This window comes from Ammodytes marinus (assembly GCF_949987685.1).
Source record: "Ammodytes marinus genome assembly, chromosome: 1".
Classification (NCBI taxonomy): domain Eukaryota; kingdom Metazoa; phylum Chordata; class Actinopteri; order Uranoscopiformes; family Ammodytidae; genus Ammodytes; species Ammodytes marinus.
The window spans coordinates 31,038,536-31,060,476 of NC_137230.1; the positions used below are offsets into that span (position 1 = coordinate 31,038,536).

The following is a 21,941-nucleotide window of genomic DNA, read 5'->3' on the forward strand; positions in this document are numbered from 1 at the left end:
AAGGTCTTAAAATACACAATGGATCATTGATTTAAACAAAAAGCATGAATCAATTAAAAAAAAACAGTCCCACTGCAATTGTAGCATTGAAAGTCATATTATTAAAACATAATTTCCATCATCAAGTGCTTTTGGAAAACATTGCCTGAATTGGATAAGATCAAAACGCTGCCTGTTTGTTATCATAATTATTAGTTTGAGTTACTGTATGTGTTCTTGTGTTACTGTGAAGAATAAATATCCCATCTTAGCTGTAACATGTTAGCCAATAAATGCAATTGTATTAATTAAAAACATAAGCAATTCTAGCTGAAAATGGTAGAAGGCACTTCAATTAATTATCTGTTGTGTTGACTTGTGTCTCATAGTATTGAAAAGCTAAAATAGCAAACTACATTTATGGTTATGGAAGTCTAACACAGAGAGAATAAAATTCACAATTATTCTTTTTCTTTGACAATCCTTTATCATCTGTTTACGCATTTCAAGTTTACACTTAATAGTAGAATGCATGGGAAACAGAGAATGAACATAAACATTTAAGTATGTGTTATCAAGTTTATTTTAACATGAAAATGTTATGTTTCCACTCATTTTCCATTGTTCTCTGCTCCCTGTGAACATAGATTTTGGTACAGTTTTTAGCGACCAGTTAAAGCTATTAGCGTTGAGTACCAGTTCAAGGGAGATACTCAAGACCATGGTAGACCTTTAAATCATGCCAGTTTTCAACCGGATATTTTGCTTTACATCTTGGCCTCAGTATCAGTCACACAGTATATTATCAAAAATAAAAAGCTGTGCAATTTTATCTTTCCTTTTCAAACTAAATGTATGTTTCTCATGCATTTATTTTACCCATAAATGCTTCAGATTAAAAAAAAAATTGAAATGAAATGAATAAAGCCGTTCATACTACCATACATACAATGACAAAAAATGTGTTTATAGAGGCATTCCTTTGTATTTTGATTTATACAATATTGTCAGAATGGATCAGTATTAATTTCAAAAGGAGGGTCATAGAAATAACAGTTTGACTTCCTTTTTTTAAGAATTATTTCATCTTTAAATGGAATTTGAAGACACGTTAGTACAACCTATTTCAAGGTACCAGTGCTCTGCGTAGAAAAGAAAAGAAAAGAGAAAGATTTAGTCGCATCACCTGTAAATGAGGGGACAGTCACCTGCTGAGGTTTACCTTCTTTTCTGTTAGTTTGTGATTGTATTATCTTGTGGATTATTTTCCTGTGTGCGCTCTATACATTTTTCTTGTGAAAATAAATATACAATTTACATTAAAGTTAATGGGCATCTACAAATGACCAAAAGGGTCCCTTATGCACTTGGAAGAACACTAAAGTAAACCAAATAGAAATCAAAGAAGCCTCCAGTTCACAGAGGTCTACTTCACATTACTTTACCTGAGCGACTACACCAACCTTTTGATTTCTGCACTTACCCCAAAAAGGAACACAATCAACACCAACCAGATGGCCTACCATGTTATCCTAACATCAATAAAGTCAACAGCAGATATGGTACTGCTCATGCCCAACTCTGTATCCTTTTCCACCTATTGCACGTCTGCAAAATTTCAGCTGAATGGTAAGCTGGTATCCCCATGTTTGAGACAGCCACAGCCAAAACCTGCTCAGAGTTTTTCGATTATAATTGTTAGAAGATGAGTATAGAACTGCACTACAGATCATAATAACTCAACAAATATCAAAATCAAAAGATAACTGACTAGAGAGCCTGATGCTGGTATTTAATATCGCCATAATCAAGTCAGCATCTACACAATAAGAAGTACAAGAAAAGGCTCCAGAAAAAAAACTAGGTGTCCATGTTTTTTCCTCATGAACAAAAAAACGTTAAGCAGTCTGTTTGACCGCAAAGGGCAGTGAAGCCCGCCTCCCACCAGAACAAATCTCAATGCTGTAACCAATCCCCGACCAAATGGACAGACCGGAGTCAGTGTTCCTGCTTGATGTTCTGTGTGTATCAAGCCTTTTAAAGTCATTCGTTGACGTCCCAGATCTCAGAGAGCAGGGGAGGAAGCTTCTTGTCCTGAAGACGAAGGGCAAAAACCTGCTCCGAGTGGACGCTACTTAGTGTACGAAGGCTCACCAGCTTCATCAGCATACGGGGAAACATCAAGTGATCCTAAAGAAAGCATTGAGACAAAATTACAAACAATTATAAAAACTACTACTAGGAGAGAATAACTTCTGCCCTACACCGCTTCTGCAATGACAAATAATGTTCAACGGTAGCCCTGTTTTCAGTTAAACAAAAAATAAAGATAGATTTTGGAGGCTTACAATTAAAAGCGTTAAGAGTAAAAACTGTTTATCCTAATTGCCTTTCTAATCTAGCACACAACTGTTCTTGGTACAAAACAGGTCTGAACAAAAAAAATGTAACCTCAGCCCTGACCCAATGTCCTTGTTGTGATGACGACAACCAGGTTATGCTGACATACCGTCGGTCAAAAGAGAAGAGGTTACGTCAACAGCTTGGCACTTACATTTGGTCTCTTTATCATGATGTAAGAGCGCAGTGCGTCCACATAGGGCTGCTGCAGCCGCTCCACCAATTCATGATCCTGCACATTCGGCCGGTCTTAACAGTTTACAAAACAAAGAAAATGTCAGTTTCTTTAATTATCAGATATATTTTGTGATTCAAGATTTGTGAAAAAAACACACAAAACAACCCATTTGTTTTTTACACAGACAGTTTTAGACCAAAGAACATTTCCACTGTATGATTAAGATTTTCTACAGTTATTTAGTTTATGAATTCCGACCTGCAGAAAAGATGTTGATAGCGATGAGCAGGGCATATTCGGCCTCGTCCAAATGCAGGTCATTCATTCCTTTTGAAAACTCAAAGATGGGGTTAATGAACTCAAACTGAAGCCCTGAGGAGGACAGAGTTGAGAAACAGAGAGGGATAAGGAAAAAACAAATTGTTGTTTAAAAGAACGAAATGTAATGCATTAAAACACTGTGGGCTTTTGTAATTACTGTAAACATTGAAAGTTAGCCCAACGAGGGCAATATCTTTCTATATAAATTACATATCAAACATACCCTTTTGTCAGAATGGTTACATTCCCACAGAATACACAGCGTTTACGCATTTCATAGATGGAATTATCGAATGGTTGCTGTCTAGTTGTTACAATAGCTACGGCATGTTTTGGTTAAAGCAAAGCTTTTTTTAAACAGCATGTAAGACGGGTGGAAAACAGACAGCTTAAGTGTTATTAATATCTTCCACAAAAATTTGACAGGCAGAAATGAGCAAATGCACCTGCTTTGGCGAAGTCCTCCTTATTATAGCTGAAATCCTTCAGAAATGTTATGCTATCGATAGCAGGGTTGTACCGCCGAGATGTCTCCAGCAGCATAATCTGAGGAAGAGGAACAATTTTTTTTTAGCTGAATAATAATTAATATACAGCCATAGTAAGGCAAGCGGATAGGAGGAAATATTCAAATAAATTGATGCGGGTAGCAACTGAGGAGTAGAATGTATACTTTCTGTCTACCGATTTATGCTTGAACAGCAAAGAACATGACATTACTACCTTATTTTGTAATACAAGTTAATTGTTCTTTCCTCTAGGAAGTTCATGCATTCTGTTCAATTGTAACATATTCAGGAAGGTGCTAAAGCCGCCGCTACAAAAATCGTTATCTAATAGCAGATGATGACAAACCTCAATGGTAGACGTCTTGAGTAGGGCAATCTGGTCCTCCCTTGTGAGCTCCAGGAAACCAGGAAGCTGTTTAGCAAAATCCACAATCTCCTGGACTGACATGATTGCTAGCTCAGTGAAGTGGGCAAACCTCTGCTGACGCACCTCTCGGTTCTGCAAGTCCTGACTGTGTGGCCAGGGCTGTTGGATGGAAAACACAAAACACACACACACACACACACACACACACTGAATCAACCTTCGCCTGATATTGTCAAAGCAGCAGACACAGCATATTGTAGGTCAACCGTGGACAACAGAGATGTTCAAATCAAGAACACTTTGAACAGAAACTGATGGTACCTGCACACAACAGCAGTCGCACAATGACTACAATAAGTCTCCATAGCAGTGTTGCCATACACAGAATAAATACAGCTCTTTTATTAGCATTTTTTTTTTTTTTTTAGGTAAACCTAATTTTATTGTCTCAGTTAATTGTTACAACCGCCACCGACCAAACAGTTTGAACAAAGCAAAGGGGCCAACCGTAGCAAACAAAATGCCCGTTTACAGAGCTTAAGCTTTGTATTAGCACTGGATTTTTATCAGCGAACACACAGTACGGACAGATAGCGGGTCGTCAAGAGATATTCACAGAAGTTGAATAGAGGTGATTTTGTCAAGGAACATTCTCCAGAATTGCTGACAACACCTTAACATTTTAGCAATAAGAGGGTGTTGACAAAAACTCAATGACACAATGTGGGTAACATTACACAAAAGACAGATAACTGGTCAAAAACAACCTCTCCTCTGAGACATTCACTTACAGTCACTTTGGGTCGGTCTAGAAAGGACCTCTTGTTGCATTGCTTCTGCATGGACACCAGCTTCTCTATCATGTCCTGCTGCTGTGGATCCAGTGGGGCTGGCTCCGGCAGCAGGGTGGGGGTCACCACTGTGGACGGGTGCGCTGTGTCATCCTCATGCTGCTTCTTCATCTTCTTCCGTCTGATCTGTTCCTCAGAGAGAACGCCTACAGGGCAAAGAGGAGGGACATCAATGCCAGACACTGCAGGCCAAAACATTGTTTTTTCAATCACATGTACATTTTTTGATTTCTGGGTATTTTGCTTCTCTAATACTAGAATAAATACAATTAAAGTATTTTACCTACTTCGAAAGGCACTCACATCAACTAAACTTCGATAATTTTTAGCACTTGAAAGTCGTCAAAAGTTGTTAATTGTCGGATTTATTTTCATGTACGTTGATTTATAAAATGGAAGAAAGGCTTTATCCAAAATCTGTTCGGTAAAAACTTTGGACAATAATATGTTACAAAAATTGAACAAAGATTTTAACTTTGGCTTTATCCACAATCTGGATTTTAGTTTTTTTTAAAGAGATGCAAATTTCCACTAAATTATTTATATACTGCCAAATTTGCAAATTTATTCAAAAATTTCTGAAAAAAACTAATAAAAAAAACCTTAATTTTTGTCTTAATTTAAGTGATCAACTGGCAAAGATTCACAATGATGTCTGTAAGTTAACATGTTTACCACCATATTCACCTTCAGTGTCTAGCCTTAACAAGATGTTACATGTCATTGTCATGAATTTCACTCAGGTTGCAAACCCACACGCCAAATTGCAGTGGAATCAACATTTGACAAACAGACACTCACACTGCTCCAGCATGCCCGCCTCCCGACACTTGCGCAGGCGGCACTGTTGGCACTTGCGGCGCATGTACATGTCCATTTCACATCGTCCGTTGTTCTTGCAGGAGTACTGGGCACTTTTAATGACGCTGCGTCGGAAGAAGCCCTTGCAGCCCTCGCAGCTCAACACGTTGTAATGGAAACCAGAGGCCTTGTCACCACATACACTGCACACCTCATTGCCAAGCATCTTGGGAGCAGGTCCCTTCTTCCTCTTCACTGGCTGGCCATCTACACACATATGAAAAAGAAGACGATGTGGAAAATCACAATAAACACCTTAAACAGTTTCAGTCCAGGAAATTTCGAGGCAGCAACTTATTTGATGTGTGCTGCATTTGGTTTCTAATACTTCTCAACCCTGTTATTATAGGCAAGGCAAGTTTATTTACCGGTATATAGCACAATTCAGACACAAGGACACTCAAAGTGCTTTACAGAGACAGAAACAAAAATACATTAAGATGAGACATTAGAAATCGCATATTTAGAGATCGCAAAAACATAGAACAAATACAGGCAGTCTTCAGATTTGATTTAAAAGAGCTGAAGGTTGCAGCAGACCTCAAGTCCTCTGGGAGTTTATTCCAGATATTTGGTGCATAAAAACAAAAAGCTACCTCTCTATTATACAGACGTTTCATAAACACATAATAGCAGGATTAATGGATAGAATCGTACTGGTTGTACGATATTAACTACTACTTCAGTGTGTATAACTATAAAAAAATCAATATGAAATACTTATTCAAGTGAGGTATTTAATTTATGTGTCGCAATTGTTGCATTAAAAAAGGGCAACTATGGGCATGTCATGTCTGCAATTAGGAGGGTTTAGCAAAAACAAATACTGGTCAGTCTCGTGGGAACTTGTCAAACCAGTCCAATTACAACACACATGTCCTTTAGGAACCACACTAGAGACACACACAGCTAATATCTCCATGTCACTGCATTTTGCAAACTCAGTGATGTCCTGTTTTGCTCAAGAATGACTAATGGTAGTTACTAGCAGCAACATTTACAAAACGTGCACAATGTGTTTTATGAATTGTTTTTGATTTACACAGATTCACAACTTTGGACTCCCTCAATAATAACAAAAAACAGCACACATTCTTCTTGTATTTAATTCACTTTTCTTTGGTTAACATTTTAAGTATTTCAATGCAAGGAGCATTCAAGTTTAAAGTGTGAAACATTACAGCTAATTAGTGCATCTTCACTCACCTCCACTGGCAGATGTGTCCCCTGCAGCTGGATCCAGCTTAATGTCACCGGGCTCTATGGGCAGAGGGCTGCTGATCTCAGTGAGTGAGGGGCCATTGTTAGGGGGGACGGGGAAGTCGTCTGGCTGAGAGAGGTCAGCCAGCGACAGCAGGACGTCAGGCTTCATTGTTCCACTGCCTTCCTCAACCATGCAGTCCAGCTGCAGCTCAGATGCCCCGTCAAACACCTTTCTCTCATCTGACAGGAGGAGACAGTCACAATCACATTCAAAACAACTCACAACAAGCAACCACCGTGTGCCATGTGTTCAAAAGAGATGTTTAGCTTCCAAACATTTCTGCTGAGACCATTCTTTTAGGCTGTAGAAAACAAAGCAGTCTTGTGACACATAAGCGCAATTAAAAAAAACTGATTAAAAAGACACCCATGCATGATCTCGATATTATTGTAAATCAAAATGTTTTTGTTTTAGGAAACAACATAATAGAGTAATAAACAGAGTAATAAAACAACAACAATATAACTTTGTGGCATTGCAAAAAAAAAAAGAGTTCTTTAAGGAAATGAACCCTGTCCAGTTGATCTCTAAACAGTGGAAAAATACAGAAGTGGTTCCTCTTACCATGACCAACATCTGGGATATCAGTCACAGAAAGCGTGGACATCTTCTGCACAGCAGCTTGTCATTACGAAATCAACGTGCACCTGTGCATAAACATATAAATCATATTTATTTATTTATTATTCTTTCGGACAATTAATATTCAATTAAGAGGGCAATGTTAGAATTATAATAAAAAAAAACATTCCTCAAAATGAAAAGGAAATTCTCTGAAGCAACATTTCTGACTGCATCCCCCTCCAGGGAAATCCATCTATACAAGACCTCCCTTGATTAGGACAGGGACTCCGTGTCTAGCTCAAGGGCAGTTCTTCAAGGTGCTTGCTTTAACAGGGGGCTTAATTCAGGTCAGTCAACTATCTCACCCAAACTTTAAATCTAGAAAATAGAAGGCCTGGTCAAAGCCTGCTCATGAACTTTTTTTTTATAGGAAAATGGTTTCAGCTTAGTATGAGACAAGAGACACAACTTTGTCAAATAACTTTGTTTCAGACAGTCTGCGTCTTTTCAAATAGTCAGTCATCAAATATTGTCTGACGAAGAGAGACTATTTACTTATATACTATACTAAATGTACTATTTAATTATAAGGCCGTCACTGTCCCTTTCCTCCCTCATGTGACCTAATTGTTTTCTTTTAATATGTGTCCTTAATGACTCGCTCCAATGATTGGATTATATTGCATGGGCCTGCTGTTTTTACCGAACTAGGAAAACTCAGAAAATTTGTTTTTCCTCACTGTGCTGACCTCATGTGTTATACTGCATCCTATTTCACTTCTAACCATTGTTGTTTTACTAGATTGACTCGCTCTGTTCTTTTAGCAACTTTATTTGCATTGCAATGTTATCTATATTCTTATTGGTGTATGTTGGTGTCTGTTGGACCCGTGCCTGATGGTTTTTTACTGTTACAGGTCCTTTATAATCTACAGAGGAAATATGAGACTGTTTCATAAACAGTTCCTCAAATTTGTTTTAAAATAAAGATTATAATTGAATAAATGAATGACATACTTCAGAGTGTGAGACTCAGATTCATGTCAAGCTGTACTATACGACTTAATTCTGAGTTCAATTTAAACTTGTATTCATTTCACAGAGGGACACTTGTGTTTCCCAAGGCTTCAGAGTTATGTTACCAGTAACAAATCTACATATTAAAGCAGACGTGGGAAGGTAGAAATGGTATGAAGGTAAAAACGTATTCCTTTGTAGCCTGTGTACACATTCAAAACAAGGATGTGGTAATGTGACATCAACGGCAGGGTAGTTTTTATGATCATAAACCGCATAATGTCATTCTTAGAAAGATCTAAAAATGTTACAAGTCTTGAATATCAAGCTTGCATCCTGTCATACATGCGTGTACAGGAAAGCCAGCTGGCTGAAAAAGCAGAAATGAAAGTTTGTCATGTGTCATATATGGATGCATTTCAGGAAACTGATTCAGCAGACCCACATGCATGACTTTTGGCTATTTTTAACCAGCCTACAAGGAGGACACCCCAGAAATGTTAACACCCTCCCGGTTTGATGCATGCATTAAACTATACTTCTTTATTTGGTAAAAAGAGAACGTATTGCACAGTCTCTTTCTCTCTCAATAATATGTCAGAAGCACTATTTGGCTATAACATTGCAACAGTGGACACTGGACAGTAAGCTCAATCAGAGTCTGGCGGTGCGTCAAGTGTGAGTGTGTGTGGAAGGGCGCCAAAGACAAGTTTGTTTTATGTAACTGTTCGTGATGTCGCTTTTACGTCATTAAAACATGGGGTAAAAGGACCCAATAGAACTCCCATTATAAACTATTTAACGAAAGCAACTGTTCAGTAAACTTGGTTCAGTAAAAACATCTTCTTGACTATGTGGCCTCCCGTCAAATTATGTTAAGCAGAAAATAAAGTGAAAACCATTTTGAAAAAAAAACAAAACAATAATTTTCCAAGCCCCAATGATAAGCTTGTAATTACCTTAGTAAACCAGTAAAGCGCTTATCGCTACATCAGTCCCAAGATAAAATCATTCACATATGAGAATTAATTCATGATGACATCTTTTTGGCTTTAAGTTTGTTTTATAGAAGTTTAGACTGTATAACACATGTAAATACATTCTGATGGGACTTTCTCAATAATACACTAGATTTATTTGTCACAACATTGTCATACAAAGCCTCATTTAACTTAAATTGATCTGCCACACTGACTCCATTACAGGCACAGTGTTGGACTGACCTTACCTCTGAAGTGGATGTCTTCTTTATCGCCTATCCATCTTGTCCACAACCTCAGTCTGTCAGTATCTCAGGGCAGATGGACAAATTGCTTACCTGGTGAGCCTTCAGGAGGCCAAAAACCCCTGAGGCTTTTTGAGTGGAGGTTTAAATGGCTCGATATCTGGAAGAGAGAGAGAGTAGAAAGAAGACGAGTCACTTTACAATACCCAATGGGAGACGGGAGGGAAAACACAGACAGAGACAGAGAGGAGGGAGGGAGGGAGGGAACACAAGAGGTTACTATTGGTCATGTTCATGGCTTTGATATCCTGGCAGCATTTTCCTTTTTAAGTATTTAATAAGCACTAAGCAGCCCATTTTACTCTAACAGCCTTGTGGGACCATATAACGTAAAATAATTTCAGAAAATGTAATAACTTTTGAACATTCTATTAATTTGGTTCTGGAGAATGTGTTATTTTACCCTTTGTTTACATACCAATAGAGTCTAGGATGTGTATTAACAGTGGATTTTTGACAACGAATACTATCCAGAATCACTTTCTTTAAATTTGATTGAAAATTTAATAAAGCCCTAAAACATAATAATTAAATGTCCCAACTGATATTGTAGCATTTTCCAGATAATGTCAAACAACTTTTTACATTATTAGGAATTTATGAGACTTTCAGGTTGAACATTTCTTCCCCAAACTTATTTTATCATTATTTAATGCTTTGTTTATTTACTCCATTTTGTGTTTTATCGCCTGTTAACAAACCCTCAATAACATCCATTTAGTCAACACGTGTTCCAACTTTACCTGTGTTACTTAATAATGTATGTGTTTAATAATAACATGTATTATATTATCTGGAGACCCTGATATTACAATATCAGTCAGGGCATTCTATTACATTATTCGTTTTTTTTTTTACATTTTCATTCAAGTTAGTAAGTGCCAAATGTATTCCATTTTCAACAGCAGACACCTGAGTAAAGATGATCTCATCTTTTCTCTAGTTCTTTTCAAATAGAACCAATATTGTGGCCCACAGAATGCTATCCTTGTAAAAAGGATGTAACCACTCAAAGCCTTTCTTTTGAAACTCATGTAAGCAGCAGCATAGTAGATCATAAGTCTAGGTGTATTTGACTTTTGATAGAAAAAGCTCTCAAATCTGAATTACAGACAATAGGTCCGGTAATAAAAAGGCATCAACTTTTATTGGGTGAATTTACATTCTTTGGTTATGAAACATTTCTGCTCTGCCTGTGAACTCATGCCATCCCCGCCGCGATCCCCGTGTTCAAGTCCAATGTCCCTTGATCTTATCAGCTAGTCACCTTTGGCCAGTTCCATGTTTTCATAGACTACCAAAATTTCAACGAAAGCACCAAATAAAATCAATAAAGTGCTGAATAAAACCAAAATTATTTATAATATTTTACACCTTTTTTCTACCTCACACGAACAGAAAAAAATCTACTTGCACAAAGCCACAAGACTCAACCACAAAAGGACCTGGTTAAGATATTATAACTTTCTGATTCTAACAAATTCAAGTATTATAAGTATTATATCAACACTACAGTTGCATCTACCTTAAGAATACCTGACCAGTTTGTGACTTAAATATAATTCAACTGGATTTTAAAATATCTTGCTGCTGACACCCCAAATTAGACAAGAGAGCGTTAATACTAAATAGAGCTATTGATTTGATGTATTTTAGCTAAAACATATCATCTATTAGTATTAATCAATAAGTCAATCATTCTGACAGTCTATCACTCTAATTAAAATATGATAAATGTTAACCAGAGACCTTTGGGTTTCAAAATACTGGTTGGACCAAAAAAGCTAAACATATGCTTTGGGATATTATAATGGTCATATATAACTATTTTAGAGGATCAATTCTGAACATAATTGGCAGATTTGTGGTTAGAATAATTAAAATGTTTTTCAGTTGATCTCCTTATAGCAAAACAATGTCCCGAATCCCCTGAGCGACCATGTTGGTGGGTTACAGAGTGATAGTGACAAAGCTGTGTTCATAAATGCTTCTCACAGTCAGTTACCCAACGTTAGTGCACAAATAAAGTCAGCATGTCTGAATGGGAAAACTCCAATGTTCAAAGTCTCAGAGTTACAACGGATGTCACTCTCTCCGGTGAAGCAAAAATGGACTGCCACACTCAGCAACAACTTGGTGGGAAAGCAAAGAGTCAGTGCTTTTAAGCTCTGAAATTGATCAAAGTTCCCACCAACACAATGAAGGGAAGAAGAAGTACAAGCAGCGGCACTACTTCTAGCAGACCCACCCAGATGTTTTCACTTCTCCTGTCTACAGACATTCTGCTCAGGTTAAAGGTGAAGTAAGAGGTTTATTTATGTTAATATAAGTGTTAAATCAGTGATCACTTACATAATGTGCGCGTTTCATAAAGCTGATCTCTCAGTCAGCTGCTTTGCATGTACTCGGCAAATAAACTTATTGGAGTATCCCGAAATTTTTATAAATAAAGTAAATATTTTACAAAGATTGAAGACAATTTTCTTAAACAAGGCCTAGCAGATCTAATGGTTTTACCTGCAAAAGCTCAAAATGACAAAGTCACCATCATCATCTTTCTGGCCATCTTTCTGGCCATCTGAACTCATCAGTGGTGGCGTTAAGTGGAATGGAGATGTCACTCTCTTCTGAGCTACTGTAGACAATCACTTTCTTTTGGTGACCAGCGTATACAGCCATGCCACTGGCACAACTCTCAGAAATGTACTTTGCACTAGCTACATTTCTGCCTTTAAATCAAGGCTCAAAACCCGTATGTACACCCTGGTGTTTCCTCCCCATTAACTATCTTACCTCAGCACTACTATCTTTGTTTATATGTGGGTGTCTGGGCTTTATGACTTTTATTTTGGTTATTGTTATTTTACCTTAATTTTTTACCTACTGAATGCACTATGTTCAGCACTTTGGAAAGCGCAAACTGTTATAAATGTGGTTTTATAAATACATTTTACTTACTTACTTATAACTCACCTTGGCCCTTTGGCACAAATCACCCCAACCACATAATTTTGGATAATAAGCATGATGCAGCAGTTTAGGGATGACATTGTGCTCACTATATAGACACAAAGTGTAACATACTAAAGCACTAAAACATGTGTCAAATGTTTTCAAACGTGTTTATAATTGTTCAGACACAATAAACAAAAAACCTTGATCATGGAAATTTTACTTTGAAAGGCAAAAAACTGTTTTTTGAGCTTAAATGTGCTTATATCTTATTCCATGTTTCTCCCTACTTTACAGGATGAGTTAAATGGATGGCTCTTCTTAAATATGTGGTCACATTTCCAATTTCTTCTATGGTTTTCTAGAAAAAAGGGGTGGCACAACTTCCCCACCGGCACAACTTAGGCAACTCTCCCCTATAGTATATACACTCCATGGTCTCACTGCTGGTGCACGCCAGAGCAACAGATGGGTTCTGTGTATGCACCTACAATGGCGGAGCAGGTAAAAATCCTTCCCAATGTCTGTTTTGATGGTTTTTATCACGTTTTATCACACTTATGGATCTGAGATGATGCTAGATAACTTGCTGCTTTAAGACCGCAGTGCATTAATGTGGTGACGTAGGGACGAGCGAGGGGACCGCTAACTGCAGTAACTGACAGGAAGTTAGCTAAAAGAACCATTCCGCTTACAGCACCTTCAACGTTGGGTGCTGTTAATCTGGGTATTATGTTAGCAGTGTTGGGGAGTAGTGAACTCCATGTAATTTCACTAGCAGTTTACCAGTAGCATACCGATAGTTCAACTGCATTCATATCTGCGTAGTGATTCAAGTAGTTAAATTACTTGTATGCCGTCTTTTGTTTAGTTGACTACTGAAACTACTAACATGTTTGGGCCATAAAAGAAAAAGGCATGCATTTGTATTTGACTGTTGCTTCTCTAATTGAACCCATTGACAAGTCCTGTCCCCTTTTATCTTTCATCCTCATGTTTAATTTTCAGCTCAACTCACCTGTGAATATATTTAAATTATTGTTTTGAATCTTTTTGTAGTTTTATTTTGTTATTCATCAACAAAAGGTCATTAAAAATGTTTTACAGTTCCTGCAATACACTCTTTTTGTATTATATTCACATGTACATTGTTAATTTTATCATTTTTTACAAAGTTTTAACCACAAATGTTAAAGGCCTACTTCACCAGTTTGAATATGAAGGTGTATTGAATTCTGAGATCCTATGTAGTATAAATGTGCAAAAATCACAGAAAGAGAAATATATGGTTAAAAAAAACGTACTTTGTAAATATCACTGTGATGTCACAGTAAAAGACATCACAGTAATATTTACAAAGTAAGTTTTTTTTAAACCCTATATTTCTCTTTCTGTGATGTCACGAGAAAGAGAAATATAGGGTTAAAAAAAACACACTTTCTGCCTTTTCTCAGGCTAGGATGAACCGATTTCAATTTTTTTCGCACATTTATACTACATAGGATCTCAGAATTCAATACACCTTCATATTCAAACCGGTGGAGTAGGCCTTTAAGTAGTAAGTTTGCCATTTCTCCCTAGGGTAGCTTTGCTGTGGTTCAACATGTTCCAGTGTGAATTAATCGGTAATTTGCAAAGCAATGCTTTCAAAGTATAGCTTCCCCAACACTGCATGTTAGTTCACCAAACTATTAAAAATTATAAACATGTAAATCATTCCAACAGGTGCCAAAGTGTCAAGTCTGCAGTCGCCCACACCAATGACTAACTGTAAAACCATTCATGTTTGGGGGCTCTAAGTTAAAACCAAAAACATTATAACCAGGCATGCTTATCAACGGGAGAGATATAAAACAAAACTGTGTCAGCCTTTGTCAAGCTAAATTAGCTTTGGTGAAGCTAGTTATCTAGTTGTGGTTGTCCACTGAGAGTTGACGTCAGTGTTATTTCGCAATGGAGTTATGCATACACCTGAAAGAGCAAGTCACCACTACAAAGAACACAGTGTTAACGTGGTTGTTTTTCTTGTTTTTACCAAAGACTTACTGCTAACCTTAGCCAAGTGAGTTAGCTAGTGCTAGTCAATGTTAACTAGCCTTACGGTCAGTGAACTGGGATGAAAATAAATACATATAGCTACAAGTTAAGCGTGTAAACATCAGCTGACAACAATAGCTCATCTGCGTTATTTGTTAACTCATTAGATTTTAAACATTGCCATTATACATATGAAAACAAGACGTTTTGGTGAGATTAGCTTAATAGCGAATCCAAACCAAACAAGGCCAGTATGGTTTACGTTAGCCTAACACCTCCGCGCTCGACAGAAACTCCCTTAAAACAAGTTCAACATAGCTGACTGAGCTAACTTCACATCACGGACACCACAAACATGACACAAAGGAGCAACATTACTTGACTTGCCAGGGAATTCACGGGCTTTGCGACTAGTTTAGTGAGGGGTCGGCTACTCCGTCCGTATGTGGCTGTTGACAGCGGCTTTGACAACCGGAGCTAGCATATTAGCATGTTAGCTCGCTAACCAGCGGAGTTATGTCATGTGACTGAGCAGCCCCGCGAGCTCAAGCTGGCTGCGCAGGAGGGAAGAGAGGTGGTTTATGGCCCAGTGTTTGGTCTCACAGGCACCAGGGTTCACACCTGACCCACTATTCTAGTCAAAACAATATTCTCCAATCAAGTGGCAATGATCAGAAAATGCTTCATACCCAGGGGGCAAAACCCTCTTGTTTTGGAAAACAGACATTGGCTGTTGTAAAAGGTTGTTCACCAGAAATTATATCTGGGACCTTCAAGGATCACAACCTGGGTGGACAACCTGGTCAACTACCTGCTGGAAAGCTACAGGGGGCCGAAATAGAAAATCGGAACCATGGTTAGGGTTAATGCGAGGGTAAAACTTTTTTTTGTACTTATAGATATCATAATGAAACGTTGCCAGTTGATTACTGGCTTTAAAACAATGATTTTTTGTATTGAAGTTTTTTTTTTAAATGTTTGAATATATATGCAAATTTGTCATATTTCACAAATTATGCACACATTTGCACATCTTTAAAAACCAAAAATCTAGATATTGGATGAAGCCAGAGTTAAAATCTTTATTGCATTTTGACATTACATAAGTGTTTTAAGTTTCTACATAACAAACTTCCTCTGTGAAATGGTGTGATAATTCTGGTTTGATAGTGGTTAGATTGACATGATTTGATAGTTTTTTTCACTACTTTGACCCAAAAATCTCAACTTCTAAATCACTTACGTCAACTAAACTTTCCATAATCATTCTCAGCACTATTCTGAATGTTATTAAAGAAGGATTTTTTTACACAGCCTTTTTGAATTTTTTAAATCAAAAAATACTATGTACAGGTCTTAAAAATGCATTATGGCATGTTATGAAGAAGAAAATGTCTCATAAATCAGGCTATGAACAACATATGAAAAATTCCTTCTTCAATAACCTACAGAATAGTGCTAAGAATGATTATGGAAAGTTTAGTTGATGCAAGTGATTTAGAGGTTGAGATTTCTGGGTCAGAGTAATGAAAAAAACTATCAAATCACGTTTATTCACACACTATCAAACCAGAATTGTCACACCATTTCTCACAGAGGAAGTTTCTTATGTAGAAACTTAACACACTTATATAAAGTCAAAATTTAATAAAGATTTCAACTCTTGCTTTAGCCAATATCTAGATTTTTGGTTTTTAAAGATCAGCAAATCTGTGCATAATTTGTGAAATATGCTACATTTGCATATATATTCAAACATTTTTTTTAAAACTTCAATACAAAACATCATTGTTTTAATGTCAGTAATCAACTGGCAAAGTTTCACGATGATATCTATAAGTTAAAAAAATTCAATCTTACCCTCACATTAAACCGTGGTTCCGAGTTTCTATTTCGGCCCCCTGTAGCTTTCAAGCAGGTAGTTGACCAGGTTTTCCACCAGGTTGTGATCCTTGAAGGTCCTATATATAATTTCTGGTGAACAACCTTTTACAACAGCCCATGTCCAAAAAATCACTTTGCCCCCTAGGTATCATATGTTTTACCCAAATAACCATTACCTGCAGAAACTAAAAAATACATTATCATAGTTAGCGCTGTTGCATTTATTTTTGTATCGCCCACATAGCATACAATAAAAACGGGGAGTATGTTGTCACTATTTACCCTCAGTTTGCCCTAGTTGGGAAACTTTTATTTTTTGGATTTACTGAAAATTACAGCCATTAGTGTATACATTATACTTGATAAATACATTTAAAAACAGTCAAACTGTCTGTTTTATCCAGGAGACACATATTATTTGGACAAAATACTCTAATTGTTGTCATATTCATACCATCAGTCATAGAGGAAGTATTCAATAATGTTTTATATAACGTTGTTTATATCTCTGACATAGGCTATATCTGTAGAGCTGTTCACATACCTACAGTTCACTTTCACAGAGAAATATATTACACCTATTTTCTTGTCACTTCACTGAGCCACCGCTTGAGGGCAGCATCTCCCGAGGCAAAACAGGAAGTTGAAGTAGACAGAGCGGCATTTTTATCTTCGCCGAGGAAGAAGAGGCACAAAAACAATCACAAACCTCTCGTGTCCCCTTTTCCTGCACTTTTTGGGCAGTTTTCTGCATAATTTCACTGTTTCGAGAAGGTGGACACCATGCCCGTTATATGTGCGGCAATCGCGTGCAACAACAAGTTTGTCAAAGGGTCGGAAATCAGATTTTACAGGTACGTAACGTTTACTTTTCACCGGCTTGGTGGTGAATTCATTTTTGGCATAACTTTGATTTTGAATTATGTTAACTGATAAAATATACTCATGATAAACGCAAGTTTTATGATAACGCTAAACAAACAAAATATGCTTAATTCATGATTGGCTGCTTCACATGATCCTGTTATAGCTTAACGTGGTGCAGCCATGGACCTATTATAAGAGCTGCAGCAGAGCTAATGTTACCTTCGAATTGTTATTGGTTTGCTGAAGCTCGCCAAGGTAAAATAATACTCATGATGGAATCATAGATGAGTAATAAAAGACAATAAAAAAACCTAATCGTATATCATTAATAACAAGATAACGGAAAACAAGACGAGCCAAGTCAATGTGGTGCTTTAGTTTATGCTTCAGATAGTTTAATTTTTCCATCATACAGAAAAAATGTGCATTATTTACAGATTTGTAAAGCATTTAATAAATAACCTTATGAATGAGGGATTCTATTATTAGTTTTGAACATCAAAATTAAAGATAAAAAAACAAACAAAACAAGAGGAACAAAAATAGTAGCTGAAGTAAGGAATTTTGTAAACTTTCTGTCAAAGCAAGTAAAAAAGTATTTTGTGCAGATGGACGCAGTTATAGGGAAGGAAGTCATGCTTTATCACCTATTTAAAGCTTGGGATCACCGTTTGTATATTTATATTGTAATTTTGGAATTCAAATGTAATTGATATAGGACAAGATCCCTCCAGTCCTCTGTGTTTCGATCTCCTGTTCACATTGTTGTTTTTTATTTCTCAATAGTGACCTGTTGGCTATACATTATCCCTTACTTAAATCCCTACCACTTTCTCACTTCTCCTCTATCCACTCATAGATCAATTAACTTTTACTTCCCAAATATAAATATACTAACGCAGCTTTCCAAAACTTTATATATCTGATAAAGCATGACTTATAACTACATCCAGCTGCACAAAATACTTTACTTTCTGCTTTGACAGAAAGTTTACAATGACCGTTTGTTTTGATGATGGCTAAATACCTGCACCTTCTGTCTGTTTTGTAACGGTCTCCTCCCTCTCATGTGTGTCAGGTTCCCACTCAGCAAACCTCAACTCGCCAACAAATGGGTGAACAGTCTGGGGATGAAAAACTTCATCCCGACCGCCAACACATGCCTCTGCTCGGAGCATTTCAGGACCGACTGCTTTAGAGACTACAAAGGCAAACAGTTTCTTCGGGAGGATGCAGTGCCCACCATATTCACCCAGGGACATGATTCGTCAAAGGTATGAGGTTCACTATACAATACGTAGGCCTACTCTGTATCTCACAATTTGTTAGGAGTCCAAACAAGGTAATCCTGTTCTGGTTTTCATGTTTAATAAATAATCATGCCAACTAATAACATAAAAACGTGTTCTTTAGCCGTATGTATGAAGGAAAAAATACCATGAAAAAATGTTAACAATTCAGAACCAAGGCCTTAGTTTATTTAAGTAAAATGACAAGGCAAGATGATGTGATCACATCATCGTTCAGAGAAAGTGAGAGAGCGAGCTTGGTTACAGATGCTCAGTTATATCAAATTAAACTAAATACCTTCATATCCTTTAACCAATTTAAACAAACTATCTTAAATCTGCCAAACTCTACCTGTAACGGTTTTAATTAGGCTATATTGTACTTTCACCCATTTAATTTTAATTGCTGCCACTCTTCACCACAGTGTAAATGTTTCAATTGTTTTTTTTTCTTCACCTGTTGTTGTGTATTTGATGTATTTGCATTGAATATTGTTTATGTATTGTTGTTTTTCCTTTGAATTTGTTTGAACTCGACGTCATTGTAAATGAGGGCCACCCCTCAATTGGTCTCTCGAGGATAAATAAAAGTTAAATGAAAATATATTAGTTTGCGTCTTGCGTCCTCCTCTTGTCCCAGGAATTCTTCTTATCTTGCCGTAAATTTCTTGCCGTAAATGTTGCAAAGGTCCGTGACTTGCTAAGCTCAGAGGCCTTGGAAGTATCTATATCTATGAGTCAGATGATTCAGGTTTTAACAAGTATTCCTTTGTTAGCAGATACACAACTCTCTCCCTTCTGCTAAGAATGTTACTCCTCTTGTCCGAGGTGTAATTTCTCCCACATGTGATTCACTGTGAGCCTCTCTATCTTCCCTGTTTTTGTATCTGTGAAGGAACATTTAGATCAATGGTATAATTTTAGTTAATCTCATAAAATTATCAGTTAATATATATATATATATATATTGATTGTTTATTTGATTATATCAAATCTATTTTTCTATCACAACCCCTTAGATTGAACTTCGTAAAAGAGGAGTGCCACCAAAGGAGACGACCTTCGCGAATCCAGTGGGAACACAAGCCGACAGAGACAGAGCGAAAGAGGCCGCAGGTCTACTACGCAGAGACAGAAGAGGAGGCACTAGGGTGAGTAGTTTAATGTTGGCTGTATTGTGGGTAGATCATGTTGTGTTTATCTTTTTAAAAGTATCACACCAGTGTTCTGAACTTGATGATAGCTCATTAACTTGTAAATTGGATCTACATTACTGAACATTCGTATTTGAAAGATATCTCAAGTAGTAAATGGGCTAAAAACTGTAAATAATCATTTACATCCTTAACTTTTATCAGTGTCACAATTGTTACACAAATTGAGGCTGAAAAAAAATTACATAATTTAAAATCCATTGTGATTTACAATTGTTCCAACCAAAACTGCATGCTGCTGATGGTTTCCAACTATTTCTACTAACAATAGTAATATTAGTAGTGACTGTGGTTAAAGCAAAGTCCAGTAGTCACATTATGTTCTTTAAGAAAAAGTAGACTAATCTGCCCAGAAACCACTAAGGATATTTATTTGATCACAGGGTGGACGAGGAGGGCGCGGAGGAAAACAGATGTCTGACAGGTGAGACGATATGTGTGGATTGAATCGAAAGATAAAAATGTCTTACTTTGTTTTCATTTCTTAATCTTTGTCACTCAGTGATTTGATGAGGCCCATTTGAAACACTGTACAGCTCTTTTTATTATGTAGCCCATCCCTGATTTCACTCAGGCCCTTGTCAGGTTTGTTATGGAACAAGTGAAAACGTAGCTTCTTCTGAATTCATCACAATATTTGCTTGTGGACAAAAAAATAATAATAATCTGGGGTTATAAAGTAGATTGTGATGTGTATCTTCATATGTATTTTCATTGCCAGACAGTGGTTTATGATGAAATAGGTAAATGTATACAGAGAGTTAATGAGTGGCAGTGATCATTCTATCGTCTTTATTGTGGTGCCCACAGACAGACGCCGGGACCCAAGAGCAGAGTTTACGACAGCAAAGGCAAGCTGCTCTCAAACAGCAAAGACTTGTGTGACTGTCTGGATGTGGACTGTATGGGCTGCTTCTACCCTTGCCGCGAATGCGGCTCACGCAAGTGCGGAGTGGAGTGCCGCTGTGACCGGAAGTGGCTTTACGAGCAGGTGGAGGTGGAAGGAGGAGAAATCATCCGGAACAAGTTTGCTATTTAGTTGGCAGTGACTCTTAAAATTTTCATTCATGGTTCCTGAGGGAGTCTTGGAATCAAAACTCGCCCTGTAAGTCTGACGGTTCATACCATTTGAAGTGTTTTTGTTTTTCTCACATTTTTATCTGATATTTTTTAAGTTCTGCGAAGCTACTGACCATGGCAGAAAAATATGCTTTTTGTTCCTGTTTTCTTAAAAGTAATTTTCTGTTGTGTTCTTCAGTAAAGATATTGTTTGTGCCCTTTAGTGTTAATAAACTACTTTCTTAATATCTTCGTTGTTGATGTGATGCAGAGGTATTATTAACATACAGTATCCGGAATTTTTCATGTCCAAATCCCAAATTCCAGTTTGTCCCAATGAGTTGCTGAATTCGAGCTGTTGTTGTTCAGAATCAACGGTTTCTGTATAATCAGTTGGTTTAATCGTGTGACATTTACGAATGAGAGAAAGACTTGCATACACAAGAAAACCTTTCAGCTATAGGTCATTCAAAGATACACATAATGTTTTGTCTTTATTCATTCTTACCAAACAGCAAAACTGTGCAGGGCAATAAATAGCACCTCATGAGTAAACATATGCCCGAGTCAGTCAAAACAACTGTTAAAGTGTCCAATGACGGATTAAAAGAGACATTTGGATATGTATGTTAACATCGCATTTAAAGTGACAATTATATGAGAGTCCTGGATGTGAAAATAGCAGCAGAGTCAGGAAGGGCAGCTATTGCGCAGTCTGTCTGTCTGTGTAAGGAAACTGTTCAGGAAGATTGTTCTTGTTTTAATGGCCAGTTCTGCATCCGTAGTTGCTGTGTACGACATAGTTCAATTAGTCAGAATATGCGCTCCTCTGTGAGGGGGACAAAAAATAGCAAATGGTTGGAAGGTCAGAAGTAAACCTTGTGTCCCACTCTATATCTGTCCAATGTCATAAGCAGTGGTCTAGGGGAGCGTAATCCTTTTCTGAATAACTCCATTATGTGAGCAATACAAAAGCACCATGTTATGCAGAGGCCTTTTGACATTTTAAGACATTAATTCATGTGTCTGTGATGCTTCTCAGT

At 37.2% G+C, this 21,941-nt stretch overlaps 2 protein-coding genes across 4 annotated transcripts; one reads left to right on the plus strand and one right to left on the minus strand.

The window, feature by feature from the left end:
• Positions 1-484: 484 nt before the first annotated feature.
• nr1h3 (nuclear receptor subfamily 1, group H, member 3) lies at positions 485-15,070 on the minus strand. Of its 3 annotated transcripts, none has more exons than XM_080028034.1 (11): positions 14,973-15,070; positions 9,535-9,696; positions 7,295-7,377; positions 6,673-6,909; positions 5,407-5,673; positions 4,546-4,751; positions 3,734-3,913; positions 3,325-3,424; positions 2,816-2,929; positions 2,534-2,628; positions 485-2,169 (listed from the first exon to the last, which is right to left on the minus strand). In XM_080028034.1, the coding sequence occupies exons 3-11, from the start codon at positions 7,335-7,337 to the stop codon at positions 2,023-2,025; spliced, it is 1,389 nt and encodes a 462-aa protein (XP_079884160.1). In that variant the 5' UTR covers positions 7,338-7,377; positions 9,535-9,696; positions 14,973-15,070; the 3' UTR covers positions 485-2,022. The 3 variants fall into 3 exon arrangements, with proteins under 3 accessions (XP_079884160.1, XP_079884158.1, XP_079884159.1); XM_080028032.1 differs by having other exon boundaries at positions 486-2,169; positions 9,540-9,696; XM_080028033.1 differs by having other exon boundaries at positions 486-2,169; positions 9,540-9,696; positions 14,964-15,052.
• Positions 15,071-17,163: 2,093 nt separating this feature from the next.
• arl14ep (ADP-ribosylation factor-like 14 effector protein) lies at positions 17,164-21,109 on the plus strand. Its single transcript, XM_080033901.1, has 5 exons — positions 17,164-17,323; positions 18,415-18,610; positions 19,645-19,776; positions 20,223-20,263; positions 20,650-21,109. The coding sequence occupies exons 1-5, from the start codon at positions 17,253-17,255 to the stop codon at positions 20,876-20,878; spliced, it is 669 nt and encodes a 222-aa protein (XP_079890027.1). The 5' UTR covers positions 17,164-17,252; the 3' UTR covers positions 20,879-21,109.
• The last annotated feature ends 832 nt before the right edge of the window (positions 21,110-21,941 follow it).

What these genes read in the sequence shown, in the direction of transcription:
- nr1h3 (XM_080028034.1), bottom strand. Translation starts at nt 7,337, where the DNA reads ATGTCCACGCTTTCTGTGACTGATATCCCAGATGTTGGTCATG. An exon ending in GGACACATCTGCCAGTGGAG is followed by an intron (nt 5,674 to 6,672) that starts GTGAGTGAAGAT and finishes ATATGTGTGTAG; the next exon opens with ATGGCCAGCCAGTGAAGAGG. An exon ending in TAGACCGACCCAAAGTGACT is followed by an intron (nt 3,914 to 4,545) that starts GTAAGTGAATGT and finishes TCCATCCAACAG; the next exon opens with CCCTGGCCACACAGTCAGGA.
- arl14ep (XM_080033901.1), top strand. Translation starts at nt 17,253, where the DNA reads ATGCCCGTTATATGTGCGGCAATCGCGTGCAACAACAAGTTTGTCAAA. An exon ending in AGGGACATGATTCGTCAAAG is followed by an intron (nt 18,611 to 19,644) that starts GTATGAGGTTCA and finishes ACAACCCCTTAG; the next exon opens with ATTGAACTTCGTAAAAGAGG. An exon ending in ACAGAAGAGGAGGCACTAGG is followed by an intron (nt 19,777 to 20,222) that starts GTGAGTAGTTTA and finishes ATTTGATCACAG; the next exon opens with GGTGGACGAGGAGGGCGCGG.